Source organism: Carassius gibelio, chromosome A2, assembly GCF_023724105.1.
Source record: "Carassius gibelio isolate Cgi1373 ecotype wild population from Czech Republic chromosome A2, carGib1.2-hapl.c, whole genome shotgun sequence".
In the NCBI taxonomy this organism is placed as follows: Eukaryota; Metazoa; Chordata; class Actinopteri; order Cypriniformes; family Cyprinidae; genus Carassius; species Carassius gibelio.
In genome coordinates, this window is record NC_068372.1 from 28,067,529 (window position 1) to 28,086,419 (window position 18,891).

An 18,891-nucleotide genomic window follows, 5' to 3' on the forward strand; every position below is an offset into this window, starting at 1 on the left:
CAGGTTGCCACTTGCTGAAGTAATGGCTGTTGAGAAGCTGCACTGAGTCACTATCCTGTTTGATAATCTCTGTTTTGGTAGCTCTATAAAGCCTAATTTCTGCAGTCCTTAAGTCCTGTCTGGAGAAGTATCAGATCAGCAGAGAGGTTCCCCTTATCTTGCATGTTAACACAGTCGTTCTGATCAAACAGGGGCAGGACACGTGACAGAGCCTTGAGTAACTCCTGTTAAAGAGAGTTAGATGTGGCTTATATAAGCTCCTCGTGGCAGCTTCACAATTTTAAAAGTCATCACGAATCTTATAAAGCAATCAGTGGCACGACACGAGGAGTTTCTTACTGTTTTTGGGACAGATTGAGCAAAAACGACAATCAAAATACAGCATCGTCTTTGGTCAGAACACTGCAAAGAAAATCTGTTCTTCATTCATTTGCAGAGTCATCTGTGAAGGCGCAGTGCAGCGGGTTCATGAATGAATATGGATGGGTACGGCGGCTTGACTTTATCACAAAGAGATGTTACATTACCATATGAAAGCAATGCTGTAAGGAGAAAACGTTGACTTGAATATGTAAAACAGTTTTGGTTGTAAATAATCACACTGGGTCTCTGCAACAGTGCAAGTTCATACTGACAATGTATCACCTGTCTATGATGGCACACATATCCAGACTGACGTTCTCAAAGCTACCCAGCATGCCTTGCTCCACAGACTGCAGGTCGACCAACTGATCATCGACATGTATTAGCTGCATGCAGCCCTGAAAGGAGCGCTGTGACGGAGAAAGGTCTGTCCGCGGGAAATATCCTGCACATGGCAACAAGGAAATTAAATTTAATTATTTCCCCCCCCAATAAAAACAGTTTAGAGAGGTGGTTCCTACAATTACCTCCAAAAAAATAATCTCCTCCAGTCCTGATCTGAATGGGAAGAGCAGCTCTCACTGTGGACATCTCGTCTCCATTGATGGTCAACATGGCAATGCTTTCCAGTGCCAGAAAGTGAACGCTGTGCCATTGGCCGTCATTAAGACCAGAACCTGCAGAGAAACGCTTTAGCATGAGCAATAACAAATCTGATTTATTTGTGTGTGTTTCACTGGTTAATGTGCTGAGGGGTTGACAAGATGTTGATATAATAGCTAAGGTGTTTGTACATTACTACAAGGGTTTTTCTAGCTGAAACTGCAGAAAGTCTAGAAACTGAGTGAGCTCTGCGTCTTCAGGTGTGATGTTACCTGAGGATATGTCCACACGTGTGTTCTTGCCCAGCGTGACGTAGATGTGGACGGTAACTTTACCCTCCACAAGGCTGACCTCCACCCCTCCAGGCATGAGCGGGGTAAAGAACAGCAGACCGCTGGGGTTCCACGTCCGAAACTGCAGTCTGACTGACACGGTGTCTGCGTCAGTCCGTCCCGGAAGCTGCAAGGAGCTGGTGGAGTTAAAGAAGGCGGGGAGTGTGTGGGACTCCGTGCAGGAGAACGTCAGGTTATGCTGGAATGGGAAAAGCAGATGAAATTAAAATTATGAAACATTTCAAATCAAAGCGTTTATCAAGGATTTCAACACACAGCGCTACAGGAATGATCACAAATTTACAGTAGAATTTCAGAGGACAGCTTGATTTAAGAACTTTGATAGGACCCTATTGGAAAACCAGATAAAACCAGCTTAAGGCGGTGGCTGGTTTTGTCTAGTTTCTAGCTGGTCCACACTTGTCTAGATGTCTGGAATCCCAGCCAGTGGTTTAAGCTGGTTAAGGCTGGCAGACCACCTTGATCCAGGAAAAGCAGCTACCATTGCTCCACTCAATCATCTTAAACTGCCAATAAAAGGGACTGTGGACTGTAACCACCAGTCATTATGTAGTCATTGTGAATAATCACAGAACACACACACAGAGTGACATAACTTCTCACTTCATGTCTGTCCTCACACACAGAGTAATGTGGGAAAGGGAAGGGAACATCTGATTATTGTAACGTCAGCACAAGGAGAGGAACTGTATCAATTGTAAATTTACTGTGAAATATAAAAGCTGCAAACCTTCAGGAGCTGAGATTACTGTAAACAATACAGAAAATCGAATTAGAGAAATCACTGAAAACAACAATATGCATGAAATATGTATTAAGAAAGCAAATAAAAAGAAATTTAGATTTCTTGTTGACTTTAACCAGAAGTAATTATATTTTAGATTTTTTTTTATCAGGAATTTATAAAAATGAGGTTTGTGATTTGTCAGAAATGTGATTGACATGAATAAAATCTCAAAACTCAAATATTTGTTTCTAGTTCTCTAAAATACTTTCTAAATCTCTCTAAAATACTCTCTAATCTCTAAATAAAATTAGTAGAAACTACTGAGAAATTGGGTTAAATAATATTAAAAAACATATCCCAGAATAAATCCAAGTATAGTAATATAATAATTATAATACTCTCAAAAAATGTGCTTTTTATTTAAGAATCAGGGTTCTTTGAGTCTGGGACAATCTGGATATTTTAAGGAAATTCTGAAAAAAAAAAAAAAAAACAGAAAAAAAAATTATGGACATTATGGAAATCTTAAAAACTCATGGAAATTTCTACAACGAATACACAGTTTTCTAATTATGTCAAACTCCAAACATTATTTTTGTTTTTCATTTAAATGTTAAGTTTTGAAAAGTTTTTTGTATGCATTTGTTATTTCTATCTAACTTTTTTCTTTTTTAAAATATGTATAGATAGTATTTATAAAGTTTTAGCTTTTAGTTTTGGATAATTTTTTCGTTATTTTAATACTACAATTGATTGCTTCTGTCGTCATTTGTAAGTCGCTTTAAATAAAATAATAAATAAATAAAATAAAAATAAACATTTATTTTAAAAATAAATAAAAGTATAATTTGAACATTCCTACTTTAATTATTTGTTAATTATTTAACAAATAGACAGTCCCAGTTTCTATAAATAAAAAAGTTAATAAGAATAAAAACAAGCAGCTTTGTGATTACAGCAGTCAGAAGTCCCAGAAATATCTTTGTCTTGGAGCAACATAACACCCAGCAACAGTAAGTCTTTTATGAAGCTCCTGAATTATCTCCACAAGGCATTGGAGAGTGTTCATTTGATAAAAATAGACATGCAAATTTGGCACGTACGAAGCTGGAGGTGTCTACTTTTCTCCTGCGTGCAAGGTTAGTGATGTTGTCCCCGTTGTAATGAATGGCCTCCATGCAGCCGATGTAGTTCTCTCTGCCCCCTGAGCTGGGCTTCGCAGACACAGGCATCCCTCCAAATGTAATCTGGGAATAGACACAGAGGTACAGTGAAAGTGATGGAATCATTTACCATCTATAATACAGACAGGTAATAATATTAATCTTAATATAATAACATAATCTTATCTACGCTATCATCTGTTTGAATAAATGCCACCCAGTGAACGTAATCATTTGTGTGCTAAAGACCCAAATCCCAGCAGCACTGGGGTAAAATGATGAAACAGAGGGGGGAGGCTGTTAATGAAACATGAGAGAGAAGATGAGAGAGGACTTTATTACATAATATTCAAATATGTCATTTTGTTAATATCTCTTCTGTGATCTTAAAGGGATAGTTCACCCCTAAAATTTTGACATTGCATGTGTTCAGTTCAGAATTGCTGGCGTTAAACCAGTTCTTTTTTTAGTATCACTGATGTACTAGCCTACTAGAAACATTCTGAATTAGATGTTCTTTTCATATTTTCCATTCAGGGTTCTTATAGTTACCTTAAACCAAAACTAAAGCTAACATTAAAACCATTTAAATTAAATAAAGTTACTTAAAATAAAATAACATTAACTGAATATTTTTTTTAATTTTATATTTATATATATATGCACTATATATGCACTATATATATATATATATATATATATATATATATATATATATATATATATATATATATATATATATATATATATATATATATATATATATATAGTGCATATATAGTGCATCCCAATCCAGAACTGCTCTTCATCATCAACTTGATAGATCCACCACTGGGATAGAGCTGTATTGTCTCAGCAGCAGAGTGAGCCTCCCAAACTCCATCCATGTGCCTTTTATTCTAAGAAAGCTGCCCCCAGCGGAGCACAACTATGTCAGTGGTAACCACAAACTACTGGCCATTGGCTGGAGGGAGCTAAACATCCTTTTGAGGTCATCCCTGAGCACCGCAAACATATCTCTTGGAAGCCAAAAGACTTATCACCCGTCAAGCTCACCGAACTCTATTCTTCCCCAGATTCAATTTCGCTGTGACTTACCGACCAGGGAGTAAGAACCAGAAAGTGGCTACTCTGTCCCATGTGTACCATCCTGAGTCAGAGACAACTCCTCTGGAACACTTTCTCTCTCATTGCATCAATGATCATTGTCAGCCCGACTGAGTGGTCCATCGTAGAAGCTGCATGGTCTTAACATGATCTGCCGGGAGGTCCTGAGGGACTGATTTATGTGTCAACTCATCTTTGTCTGACCCTCATGGACTCAGCTCATACATTACTTGGCCCTGGACACCCAGGTGCTCATCAGCAGTTGCTACTGGTGACCCAATATGGCCCAGGACATCAATTCATCTCCAGAGTGTGGAACGCCTTCTTCCAGTTACTTCATAGTCATAGTCAGCTTGCCATTAGGATATCAAGGTCATTTTGTCATGAACATCAGGACAGCTGGAGCTGTTACCTTTCATGGGCAGAGTATGCACCCTTGCAGTGCATACTTGGCTCTTGACTGCCCCTGTTTCCCTGGTCAAGTGAGCCTTCGGACATTCCAGCTGTCCACCATTGGTTCCAGGAGAGCAAAAGGGTTTGGGACTCAGCTCACATCCACCTGCAGAGGGCAGTTCAGAGACACAAGAGCCAGGCCAACGCTAGAAGATCAGTGACATCTCAGTAATAATCAAGGGCAGAAGGTCTGGCTCTCAACCTAGGATATCCTTCTTCAACTGCTCTGTTGCAAGCTGAGTCCCCACGATGTCGGTCCATTCACAATCCAGAAGCAGATCAATGAAGTCACACACAGGCTAAACCTTCCTCCTCACTACAGAATTTCACCTTCTTTTCATGTATTCCTGTTGAAACCATATACTGATTCTCTGCTGCCTTTCTCTCTAGAGCTTGGTGCTGATGACGTGCCTCCTCCTCCTCCAATGGATCCTTCGGAGGAGAATATGTACAGAGTCAACAGCATCCTAGACTGGTAGGATGGGACTCGTAGACTGGGAGGGGTTTGGCCCAGAGGAAAGATATTGGGTTGTCCATGATGACATACTAGACCCATCTCTGCTCTTAAATTCCACACCAATCACCCTGTTTGTCCAGCACTGTGAAACAGAGGCTGCCCCCCTCGTCATCAGGAGCTGCCCATGGAGGAAGAGGGGGTCACTGTTACAGAGACAGCAACATCCACAGCACTAGACCCCTAAACCCCACCCACTTGTTCACACCTGCACCTGTCACATCCAATCAGGACAGACTCCAATCATTTAATAATCAGTTCACTGTTGTCTGGTCTCGTTGTTCATTCCAGAACGCTACCCAACCACTTACCTGCATGGACTTACCTTCTACCATTGATATTCATCTGCATCCAACCTCAAGATTCGACTCACCAACACCATTTCATCCAACATCCAACCTCCAAACCATATTTAATGATGAATAATTCTATAAATAACTTGTTATTTCACAAAACATCTAGATTTAGTTGTAATCTGTCATTTACTTCATAGTCCAGGTCCAGATGGTCAAACTCTCCATTGGTGCGGAAGCTCTGCGTGTGCTGGTCGAGTGTAAAGTTGACGCTGCGTCTGTAGCGTTCGATCAGAACAGAGTGCCAGTGGTCGTCATCCAACAGACTGCCACTAGACACCGATGTGTGACCCTGAATGGAGCCGTACTGATTACTGCCTGAAATAGACACAAGGACAAAAAGCCATTAATGAAATGGGTCAGACGGTTTAAACCAGGATCTGTTCTACAATAGGTAGGGAGACCACACAAAAAGTTTAGCATGCTGTCAAACACAGAACAAAACAGACAATTCAAAACTACTATTCAAAAGTTTAGGGTCAATAAGATTTGTAATAAAGTCTCTCATTTATTTGATAAAAAATACTGTAAAAACAGCCAAATTGAGAAATATTATTGCAATTCAAAATATCTGTTTCTATATGAATATATTTTAAAATGTAGTATATTCCTGGGATCAAAGCTGTATTTTCAGCATCATAACTCCAGTCTTCAGTGTCACATGATCCTTCAGAAATCATTCTAATATGCTGATTTGCTGCTTAAGAAACATTTCTTGTTATTATCAATGTTGAAAACAATTGAGCTGCTTCATCATTTTTTGTGGAAACTGTTTTGTGAAAATATTTTGTTCATGCTTTGATGAACAGAAAGTTCAAAAGAACAGGATGCATTTGAAATAGAAATCTTAGCAACATTACAAATGTTTTTACTGCCACTTTTTTTTAGCAATTTAATGCATTCTTGTTGAATTAAAGTATTAATTTCTAGTAAAACACGTGAATGGTAGTGTGTCACTGTCACTTTTGAGTTTTTACCCAGGTTGATCTGGAGCAGTAGTTTGGCTCGCTGCAGCTCTAGAGTGATATAATCGCCCTGTTGTCCTTCTCCGTGCAGCAGAATGCCGTCTCCTTTAGTGGTCTTAAACTTCAGTGAGATCACATCCTTCAAGATCTTCATCTTTTTCTGTCTAAATCGATAGGAAATCACTCCTTGGCCATCAAAGCTGATCACATCCGCCCCTGAAAGAAGGAATTTGGCTTAGTCTCAAACAAACATATGAAGTCTTTCTCAACCTCCTGAAACTTTATGAATTAAAGCCAAGTTTATGATGCAACAGTGGTGAAACTAAACATATTTGCTTTTAAAGGGGCCATATCATGAATTACTATGCAAAAGTGTCCTTGATCCTGAAATAAACATTTCAAGTTGATTATATATTGTATATAAACTATCCTATTGTTGAAGAATAATGCATATATATAGGACCAAACAAAAAAGTAAGCAATGCACAAAGAGGTTAAGTATTAAAAGGGTTAAAATGATTAAAATGTGAAGGATCCTTTTAAAATCAGTGAACGATACATTAAGGATCACTTCCCCAAAACTCACAGTAAGCACAGCCATAGAGCTCCACTCTCAGCCCAATTCTCCCCTCCTCACTCCAGTCCAGTGGAATGAAACGCACGTATTGGGCCACAAAAGGGTGCTGAAGTTCATGGCGCACGGCCCGCTCTGAGTTCCAGTTACCTGAAAATGTCTGAGGCAGAAAGAAGGGAAGCAAACTTTATAAATGCATCGAGAAAACCTCCTCTTTTGAGTGAGACACTCCATTATTGCCTACACAGATCAATACAACAGGCTCTCTGAACATATTTTCAGGGGAACTGGCTTTGCATCTTAATTTATTTTCATAAGCACTGTCATTGAGTATTTGAGGAAACAAATAAAAGGAGGAAATTATGTTTGCAGCAATGTGTCATGGCGCATTGCTTTAACAAGACAAAAGTATGCATGATGTTAGCCTTTGAAAATGTGAAATAAAATCCCCAAATGCTTAGAGAGCAATGAGATTAAATGGAGAACCTATGGAGACATCTCAAAAACGTCCTGAACTTTGCTCAGAAATCAAAACATTTCAAGCCTTTCTCTTTCAGTCTACATTAACTTTTGTAGCTTTAAAAAACAGGATTTTTATTTATTTATTTATTATATACTTTTATGGTATTTGTTCATATTTTAAAATCATCTTTTATTTTTAAGTTTTCATTTTTTATTTATATAAATTTTAGTTAAAGTGTTATCAATTTTCTTATATGCTTCTGTCATTTTTTATTAGTTTTTCTATATATTTTTTTATTTAGCTCTAATTTATTTTTAATTTATTTATTTTTTTAATTTTAGTACTTAAATTTTAAAACAATTATAATTTTTCACCTAATATTTGGATTTTATGTTATTTAAGCTTTTCAGTACAACTGGCAATTTCAGTAGTTTTAGGTTGCTCTATACTCTTAATGTCTAAAATGTGTCTATTATTATGTGTCAAACTTATTTTAAAACGAAAGCAGATTATAAAATTTTTACGTCTACATTTTAAAGTCTTTGAAAAGTTTCACTTTTGGCTAATGTGGGTCATGTGAGTTTTGTATGAAACAGCAGCAGCTGTTACTGTCAGATTTGGTAACCCAAAAACAATATTTACTCCCTGAGCTATAAATCAGAGTTGTCCCTGTAAACTCACCCATATGTTGCTATCCTGCCGATACGGCTTCCAGTTACTTCCTGTGTCACTGTAGAGGAGCCTGTAGTGTTTCGTCCAATCAGAGCTGCTGTATCTCCCCTGTGTTGCTATGGCAGTGATCTGTTTCCTGGCCCTGAGGTCCACTTGTAGCCACTGGTACCTGTCCGAGTCTAACGGCGACCATCCTCCATTGCCTTAGAAAGATGAAGCACAAGTCAGAATGTGCCTTAATATTCATTATGATCGATAGAGATGTTTTTCTCCATTTTGCAATCTAAGCAAATCCTAATGCATCCTTTATACTTTATCTACAGAAATCTCACCTCACATCTCTGTCTAAATGTCAACCAACGAGGAGAGAGACTTAGCAGACCTGACAGTGGCATACAGGCTGTTCAGAATAGCCACTTCATGCTCACCTCATGCATTATTTTTACCATTGTGACTTACTATTTGATCATACTGCCATAAAACTGGACATTTTAATCTAAAAAAAATGTACTAAAATGCAAATATTTGCCAACAGTTTGCATGCAAATTATCTATATATTTTTTTTAAATTGAAATTATAAATAGACAGCACTGGCAACTAAATAATTTCATGTGACAACAACGTAGAATTCTTCATTATATTAATTTATTGGGTAGCATACAGTGTACACTACCATTGATAGTTTTTGTAATCTTACAAAATATTTATATTTCAAATAATTATGCTCTTTTGAACTTTCCTCTTTATCAAGAAATCCTGAAAAAAGATGCAGCACAGTTTCCAGAAAAATATGTGAATATGAACTATTTCCAAACATCAGTAAAGAAATGTTTCAGCAAATGCAGGAAATCAGCATATTTAAATGATTTCTGAAGGATCACGTGACACTGAAGACTGATGCTGAAAATTCAGCTTTGCATCACAGGAATAAATTCAATTTTTAAATAGAAAAAAAAGTTCTTTCAATTGTAATAATATTTCATAATATTACCATTATTATTTTTTTTTTGATCAAATAAATGCAGCCTTGTTGAGACTTCTTTCAAAAACATTAAAGCAGCTTATCGCTCTCAAACTTTTGTACTGTAATATACAGTATGTACTATGCAGTACACTTGTATTCAGTTCGAAACACATCGGCAGAGTTCATCCTCACCTACTCTCCTGTTGAGTTTTGCATAGCCAGCGCCAAAATCAGCTGCCAACACAGAGGAGCTGGTGAAGGCGCTGTAAGGAAGGGGTGAAGCCAACACCTCATCACACCTCTCTGAAAAAAAATACAGAAAGACATATGTCTGAAATATTTCTAAACACACTGTGCATTACAATTATAGAACAACACAGTCATTCATACATTCGCCAAAGATAATGCTTCTGACAGAAAATTCATTCAGTATCAGTGAGCTTCTGTAAAATGCAACGGCAGTACTGCATTAATGTCGACATTATATTCATTATGTAATGTACATTCTGACACTGCATGCAGTTTTTATAACTGCTGTTCTGTTATGCTACTGCTGTCTTTTTCCCTACTGTACGTTAAGATCAGTCAGAATGAATCTACTTGAAATTATTTCTATCTCTGTGCATTATACATGAACACACTATCAGAAAGTAACTCAGCATCTCAGCGTAGCAAATTCAAGGTTTGTTTGAAAGTCAAGGTTTGAGATGCAGAAAGCTTTCAGAAGTGGAGCATGTTTCTCACTGAAAGGTCCTTCATGTTTCTGGCCACTGAGGGTGCGGTCAGTCTGCAGAGTTGAAATAGGCTCCTCGTAACCCAATTTATCAAGCGAGAGGAGGCGAGATTCAAGGCCAGGGTCTGAGTACTCCTCTCTCAACAAAATGAGTCTCAAGATTTAGTGTTAATGCAAACCATTTAAAATGGTGCATCAAAAAAGAAATGTTAACATTTATCAATGCATTCACCTGTTTTAGTTACACGAATTTTTCGTGTTCATGACCACACATTCATATTTATGACCATCAGTGGGGCAAATTAATGGCTGTGAATACCAAGAAAAACTATTGATCGCTGGATTTCCTCCATAACAGGTATACTGCAGGTTTGTAATTGTAAATATTTAATCAATAGTTAAATAAAGCTGAATTCCAATAAAAAGTGAAAAAAAGGAAAATTAAATCTTACTATTTAAAATTACTAAAACGAAAACTGAAAATAGCTTAATTTCTTTTCAAAACATCTTTTTTTGTATTCCACAGAATAGAGTAAGTACAGTACATATGCATATACAGCAAACCTGAACTACTTAGAGAGACTTAAACAATCAGTAGCAGTAAACTGTAGACCAGTCAAATACAAACATGTAAAATGCTTCATGAACAAAAGCAGTGCAAAAAAATTCAGCGCGTCATCATGCAGCAGATGGGTTTCACATACAGACGTGAGTGAATATTTCCTGCTGTGAGAGGATGTGCTGATGCTGTTATGACATGGTTTTACTGAAGCCTTCAGAGATCATGTAAAATGTCACAAAGCATATTTGCAGTGTTGACCTTAAACCAGATTTGATGACGTTAAGTATATGGTATATTTACCATTAAAACAGAAATGCAATGATTAATTTAATCAGCATGAGACATGCTGACCATGACACTCATGTTAATAAGCACCCAAAGGAGAACGGTTATGGCATCATTTCCCTCTTAAAAACACAATTAATAAATGTTTATAAAGAAGACAACAGGACCAGTTATACCAGACACATATGATGCATGTGACAAGATAAAATCAATAGAATATGAATAGTGAAATTTCAATATATCATTAAATGTAACAACAAAACACAACAAATCACTTTAGATTTGGTAGAAACAGTAAATTAGGTTTCTCACATGATGCATACAAGTGAAAGTATGTTGTAAGAGTTTATTTTCTACAAATCCACAGAAACAAACCAAAAGTGTCTATATTAAAAGAAAACCCCCTCCATTAATCCCTGAACTCTAGTGCAGCGATGGTGAATTCCTATGAGTGCTATAATTAGAGCGAGAGGGTGATTGCTCAGAGGATATTCTTTGATCGAACACATATATTGACCGTGATCCTCTCCTGGGATTAACCTTTCATTTACCCGGAGAGTCTCAGATTCTCATGGATTCAGCACTGATCTCTCTCTTCAGCCTCAGGTGCTGTTTAAGAGGACTCAGATAACTGAGTCTACAGCACAAAGATGAGAAATGGAGGTAATATGAGAAATATGAGACCACCACAAGAAACATCTCAAAATACAAATAGCAATTCATTATCTATTGGAAACTTAACACTATGCTACTTTGACGACCAACAAACCAGAACTTAACATAAAGGGTTTATAAAACACAAGGAAAGTAATTAGTAGAACAGAAACAGGTGGGAAGTAATCAATTAACAGGAAAAGGAAAATGACCAAATAAGGAAAACACTCAAAAGAAACAGGAGAACGGAAATCCATGAAAAATTACATTTTAATGCATTTACTTTAACAGTTTTTACCAATTATTATTTACAGTGTAGAAACATTTAGAGAGAAAACAGAATGTCTTAAAAAATAAAAAATCATTAAATTGTAACGTTTTCTGAATTTAATTGATTTGATGTAATCTTTGTTTAAATAAACCATTTAAAATGAAATTCAGAAAAATCTTTTTTGGGGGGAAAATAAAACAGATTTCATGGGACCTTAAAATAATCTCAACAAGATCTCATATTGTTCTCAGATTTGACACGATACCTCTACAATCAAAAGCCGAAAACTGCATTTTGAACTGAACATTTCTTATCATATTCTACCAAAACCTGAATCTGATCTGAAGTGCTCCTCATTCATTTTATAGCTCAGTACTTTTACTGTATGTCAACCATTGATTGTTCTTATTTATCCACAGGAGCATTACTATCTGCATCACTAGAATCACCAAACAGAACTGCAGAAATAATGTCTCAAATAATGTATTTTGTCCTCCTCAGTCACCACAGGAAAACATTAGCCAGCAGTCTGTTCACTGCCCTGAGATCTGTCCTTATTCTGCCTCTCACCTCATTACACACAGTTCTAAAAGAGCAGCTTTAAATTGACTCGGAGTCTGCTGAGTCGAGGCTGTGTCAAAAATAACCATTGCGTCCTCCAAAAAAAGCGAGTGATACTCTCAGGCTGCAGTTTTACTCACTCGTCTTCAGTTCAAGCGGTGTGAAGACTCCTACATGTTTTTTCTAATATATATATATATATATATATATATATATGTGTGTGTGTGTGTGTGTGTGTGTTTGGGGAAGATGTGATTAAGCTAAGAATGCTGGGTAATAAAATCAATCAATGCTGGTCACAGCCATGAAAGTGGCTTTTTTCTAGGATTAGTGACCTTGTTCTGAAACCTAGTGAGCTGCCTACCCAGACAGCATTTGAATATTATTATGATAATGTGAAAAAACATGTTATCGTAAACAATACAAATATCAAGCCTAACTTGTATTAAATCCAGAATACTTTAAATATTTTATTTATTACTAAAAGCATTGATAAAAATGTCTATATTCAAAAATGTAAATTATTTTTATTTCAAATAAATTCTGTTCTTTTGAACTTTCTATTTATCTAAGCATCCTAAAAAAACTGTTATTTATAGTTCACAGAATTACTGTATTTTTTTATTAAATAAATGCAGCCTTGGTGAGCAGAAGAGACTTCATTCAAAAACTCAAAGCTCAAATGCACAGTGAGAGACCTGCTTTTATGAGTTGTGGTACTAAACAACAGTGAAGCGGACACGAGAGATTGAAACTGATACCACAGGTTCACTTTCCCGTTCCAGTTTGGCACAGGTTCTGATGCAGACAGTCAAGCCAGCTCACTAGGTTATAAAGCAGAGCTAATGTGTGTTCTCCATTACTTATGCAGCGGTCTTAAGGTACAGTAACAGAAGGAAAGAGAGAGTGAATAAGAAAAGAAAAACTGAAAGGCATATTGCTCTCACCGACAGACTGTATTGGGACAGATATTTCAATTGTCAAATATTTGGGTTCTTTATTAGCATCTGTATGGATTCCCCTCAGCCTGTAGTGAGGGAACAGTTTATTAGTCTGCCAGACAAACATCTCTCTCACCGAGCCAGCAGTGTACAGTCAATGCCCAAAGAATGAGTCTCACAAAGCCATACTTTTGACTATCGGCATAAATCTGGCCAAGAACCACCCACTTAGACTGGAAGAGGCCATCTGAATGACATGCTTTAGGAGCGGGGGAATCTGAAATCGATGATAGCACAATAATACAGCAGCCTGCAACACAGAGCGAGCTCGATCAACATGCTGTATACAGAGAACAGTATCGGTATACAGAACAGTGAATAGATAGAATGATAAATATGGGAAGATGGACAGACACAGTTTTTGTTTTATCCAGCTGTATTTACTCAGTGCAACTTATAACATCCAAGTGAAACATATAACACCAAATGAGTTGAAAACCGGTGAGTTGGAAAAAGGATCACCCCCTTATGTCAGTATTTTGTTGAGCCACCTTTAACTTTAATTATAGCCTTTAGTCTGTTGGGATCTGTCTGCACTAATGATGTGTACGTCTCTCAAAGAGCCTCTGTTGCTGTGTTAACGCTTCTGTTTCTGCCCCTGTGGCCTTAAAACCAAGTGCTTCAATGAATAGAGTTTAAATCATTCAATCAGTCTACAAAACATTCCTGCTGAGCATTTATTTATAAAATTTGTACTTAGTTATTGTTCACTTCCATGTGTTGCTTGATTTTCAAAGCTCCTAAGCTCGACATCTAGCTGATCATGCACCTTTTGCACTATATCATACTGTGCACCTAGCAACCACCATGAACACCCTAGCAACTACAGTGGTGAGTTTAGGAGTCACCTTAATTCAAATTGTTCTTTTTCTTTTGATGAATGCATTAGTGAGATTCCCATTCATCCATCATACAAGAACACAATATAGGAACAGCCTTGTACAGTTGGCCAATCCTGAACAAACAGGACCTGCTGGCAATAATAATTAGGCATTATCTGTACAGTCATTATCAGTATATCAGTAATTTAATGATGAAATTACCTGGAGGAACCAAACAATGTTAAAAGGTGAATAATGACAGCATTAGAACCTTTGGCTATTCTTAGTCCAGCAGAAATAAGAAAATGAAGAGTTGTTTTCCATTTGTACTTAAGCACTGAATGAAACGCCATCTGAGTATAAGGCATTATGAGAGTTATATACATGAAAATGATAGCATAAGATAAATATTTGTCTTAGATGTGAATGCTACAGATATGTAAGTAATCACCACTGTCTAAACAAATGTGAAGCAGGTTTGACGTCATGATGTCTGATACTTGAGGAACCTATGACGTTATATTATTCATATCCAACTTGATTCACTGTGCTTATTTGTTGTATTCCATAGAAAAAATAACAGCATAAAGATTTGTAACAACACACTCCATTATAAACTGTCTGCTGCTCAACATCTCAAAGCATGCAGAAAGCATCAGCAGAGAGTAAAATGCATAATTACTACCCTTTTTAAAGCCACATGGCACAAGTTTTCAGTGATTAAACATTCATTAGAGTAAGACAGAACTGATGGAAGAATGCAGATCACGCTCCAAACTACAGTAGCTTTTCCTCCAAAGTGTTGTGTTGCTGCCTGTTTCCTTGCAAACTGAACTTTCCATAAAATGCTTGTGATTTTGGAAAGCTCTTAACATTTTTGTGAGCAGTATGCATCAGACAGTTTGAAGGAAATCTGTGGATGTGTTGGAATACTGTAGCAGCCAGCTTGTGAATGGGCTCGAAATGAAGTTGACTATGTTATATAAAACTTACAACTTCTGCATTCAAGGTTTAAAAGTATGCAATTTCATACACTATTAAAATTATTTTCCTTTGAGTCTTTTAGTTTTATCTTCCAGTAAGAAAAAGACAGTTTCACAGAAAAATAAATTGTGACTTGGTAATTGTGACTTTTTATCTCACAATTCTGACTTATATCCATGCAATTCTATATTATGTCTATGATAAACAATGATATAAATTCTGAATTTCGAGATGTAATCTCGGAATTGCAAGAAAAAAAAATCTGAATTCTGTGAATTCTCTCTATATATCATACAATTCTGACTTTTTGTCCCTCAGGATTGTGAAATAAAAAGTTACAACTAAATTTTTACAGGTTTCCATATAAAACAGGATAAGTTTGCTTGAGAAACATCACTTATATGACAAAAAGGTTTTGGTATACATAAGATTTCAATTTAAGCAATAATGTTATGTATTTAAGTGAAAATATTAGACATAGAAAAGGCTTTTTTTTAAGATTACTCATCTAAATTAAAAAACCATTATAAATAACTCTGAAAATTAAATTTTGCTTGGTATTTATGGTCATAAAGATAGCTTTACTGAAAACAAGACAAAGATACTGATTAAGGACAGGATTTTCTTCCAGTGCAGCACAAACAATTTTCCTGGAATAACTGTCCCATTGAAACTCCATAAATTGAGTATTATTACACTAAAAGCTGTTTTACTCATGGCTGAATTCTGCTCATTTGAGCCGACATCTGCTCTAAGTCAACATGTTTAATTACCTTTAGTGGTGTAAGATGTTAATTATAAAGCTACAATCAACAGCCCCATCTTGAATTAATGTGTTGACAGGTCATCACAAATGGTCTTTGTGTGCCTCCTCTTGCTCTCCAAAGCACATCTGTTCATGGGTTCATGGGGGATTGTTCATAAATTGGGATTAGATTGAAAACATGAGCTCTCAAAGCCTGGATGGGGAGGAGGTCCTGCCGGAAGGCTTTGTGTTGTTCATGTGTCCCTACGTGAAACTGTGATTCAGATTCATGGAGCATGTTGATATTTAGAAGGAGGAGTAAATGAAGGCTTTTTAACAAGAGGCATAATGGGGTGAATCTCACATAAACATGCTGAGGTCACATTTCTCTAAAATAAATGAAATTATATATATTTATTTTTGCACTGTGACATTATATTTTCTACAACAATTAAGCCCATTTTGCTCCATAATCTCTTTATGTCTTGCTAAAATGCTAGAATCATTACTTTAATTTGTTGTATTCTTTAGCAGAGAAATTACTGTAATACAATGGTTTTTAAAATGTAAATATATATTATACACATGCATATATTAATTATACATTATATAATACATTAATTGTTATAATTTTTAGTCATTATTTAAAATTTTCACTAATTTCTCATTGCTGTAATTTAATTTCTATTTACTATGTTATATATATATAATGTACGTAGTGTATACACTATATTTATTATTACACTATCTTATTTTACATTGCAGTATTGTGATCTGGGGTGCTTAAATAGCATTAGAATAATGTCACAATGATAAATAAATTCTTATTTATTTATTTATTTAATATTTTATAATGGTTTTCATATGCAAACTTCAATTTTATAATGTATATGATATAATTCAATTTAATCTTTAATATATGATACCTTTAAAAAATATCTATAAAAGACAATTCATGTAGTGTTTCTGTTCTCATAAACACTGTTTTACCTCTTCTTGACTAATGTCCATCTTGTTTATGAATGTCGAGCTAACCAAAAAAATAAAAATAAAACAGCAACCTTACAAACATTTGAAGGTTTGACATTACAGATCTGGAGCATGAAGTGTTTAGTGGGTGTGTGCTTTTTACCCTCATTGCTTGGAACACGCGCAGGCTTTTGTTCACACATGTCCATCTCCGGTGGACAAAGGGAGGCGCCTGTTGACGGGGGGAGGGGTGAGATGACAGGGGGCGGCACACGCTTTGACAAATCAAGATGGCAGGTGCCTGAATCTAAATGAGCTTCCTCATTAGCATCACAAAAAAACGCGTTACTGATCTAGAGGCACTGCAACAGCCAATGGGAGAGCTCAATGGGATCTTATTAGTCTGTGTCTGTATTACAGAGCACAATCAGGTTGGTTCATAAATGTTTTATTGCCAGTCAGAATAAGGATGAATTTTGTCTGAACCAGCCATGTCTCAAGCCTGTATGACCTTTATAATATGGTGTGATTTTTGTCTGTATAATGAAAGTCATTGGGGTCCAGTGTTGTTTGGACCACAGTGTTGCTCAAAATATCTTATTTTGTGTTTTGAAGATGAAAAATATAAATGTGAAAAGAAAAATTGTGAGCAAATTCATTTTCAGTTGATTTTTTCCCAATAACGTATTTTAACACTGACTTTTTACAACTTGTCATTAAGAACACAAAAATCTCCATAGTAATGACTGGCCAAAAATTCATATTAATTTTTGCCTTTAAAAAATCCTCATGAAATACATTGTATTATGTCTAAATGTCTTGTATCAATCTTTAGTTAAATTTACTTTTACTACTGTACAAAATGTAAAAACTGCAGCACTGATGACTCGTGTTCAAAAGTTTTACTTTTAGGCTATACTGAATGTAATCAATGAGAGACTATTTCTCATGCAAATGTTGCCATGGTCTGTGAGGAAATCTTTAAATTTAGATTAAATTTCCATTTTACATAATAATCTGAGATGGGTGAACTGGCAGCAAACTAATCCACCTTGGGTGGCACACAGCATGCACTTGGTGCATCTCAGGTTTCTGTGATGCATTTTTTGGTTCTAGTGCTTGTCCATCTATAATCCCCTCAATCACCCCGGTTTCTTCTGCTTTTTAATTTTTTATAGTTTATACTAAATTAAAGGGTGCCAAACATTTCCACATATCTCTTTAGGTATTATTTATTCATGTGTTACCCCAAGCAGAAAAAGAGTCTACATGTTATTGCCGCAGAACCATTTTTTTCCAGACAGCTTTGACCTGTATTCTCCGTTAGTATATGCCACAGATCTATAATAGCCAGAGGAAAACTGACTACAGTATCAATACTTGACTTCAGCAGGACTTTGACTCAAAAAAAAAAAAAAAAAAAGATAGAATGAAAAAACGAACAGTGTACAAACTACCAGGTAACGCAAATAAATGTGCATGATAATCATTCATTCGTCAACACTATTATTTAATCAGATGAATACAGAATTTATAGCAAAAAATAAATAAATAAAATAAAATAAATTAACTGAAAGGGTCAAATTAATTATAAATAATCCCTTGGTTACAATTTAGATTTTTTTACAGTGATATATTCATGGTGCCTTTGAAAAGGTGGATAGGCTCTAACTTTTTGAGAGCCAAAACAAGCACCTACTACACCAACTGAAAATAATATTTCATAATCATAAACAAAGCTTATGAAACACCCACATAGACTGACAGCTGATCAGCAAAACCCTCATATTCCCATGATGCTCCCATGCAACCAGAAGAGCATTAAAGCATGAAATCTCATACGACCATATGGCATGCATAAATCAACTTCACAGTTTTTTTTAAATAAACCTGTGTGCATAATCTATTTAAATCACATGATTATATTCTATTTCAACAAGCTATTTTAGAGTCTAACCTAATATGCGGAATAAAGTGTTGATACTGAATAGATGAAGAATCACATGCTGACGCATAATAAGATCATTGAA

At 35.9% G+C, this 18,891-nt stretch overlaps 1 protein-coding gene across 1 annotated transcript in view; it reads right to left on the reverse strand.

Moving 5' to 3' along the window:
• LOC127936173 (contactin-associated protein-like 2) overlaps positions 1-18,891 on the reverse strand; it is a 32,494-nt gene that overhangs the window by 13,120 nt on the left and 483 nt on the right. Inside the window, exons 2-10 of the mRNA XM_052534175.1 lie at positions 9,468-9,578; positions 8,320-8,513; positions 7,188-7,335; positions 6,614-6,817; positions 5,770-5,954; positions 3,150-3,293; positions 1,239-1,497; positions 891-1,040; positions 646-808 (exon numbers count right to left, since the gene is read on the reverse strand). Coding sequence (XP_052390135.1) covers positions 646-808; positions 891-1,040; positions 1,239-1,497; positions 3,150-3,293; positions 5,770-5,954; positions 6,614-6,817; positions 7,188-7,335; positions 8,320-8,513; positions 9,468-9,578 — 1,558 coding nt within the window. The remainder of the gene's footprint in view (positions 1-645; positions 809-890; positions 1,041-1,238; positions 1,498-3,149; positions 3,294-5,769; positions 5,955-6,613; positions 6,818-7,187; positions 7,336-8,319; positions 8,514-9,467; positions 9,579-18,891) is intronic.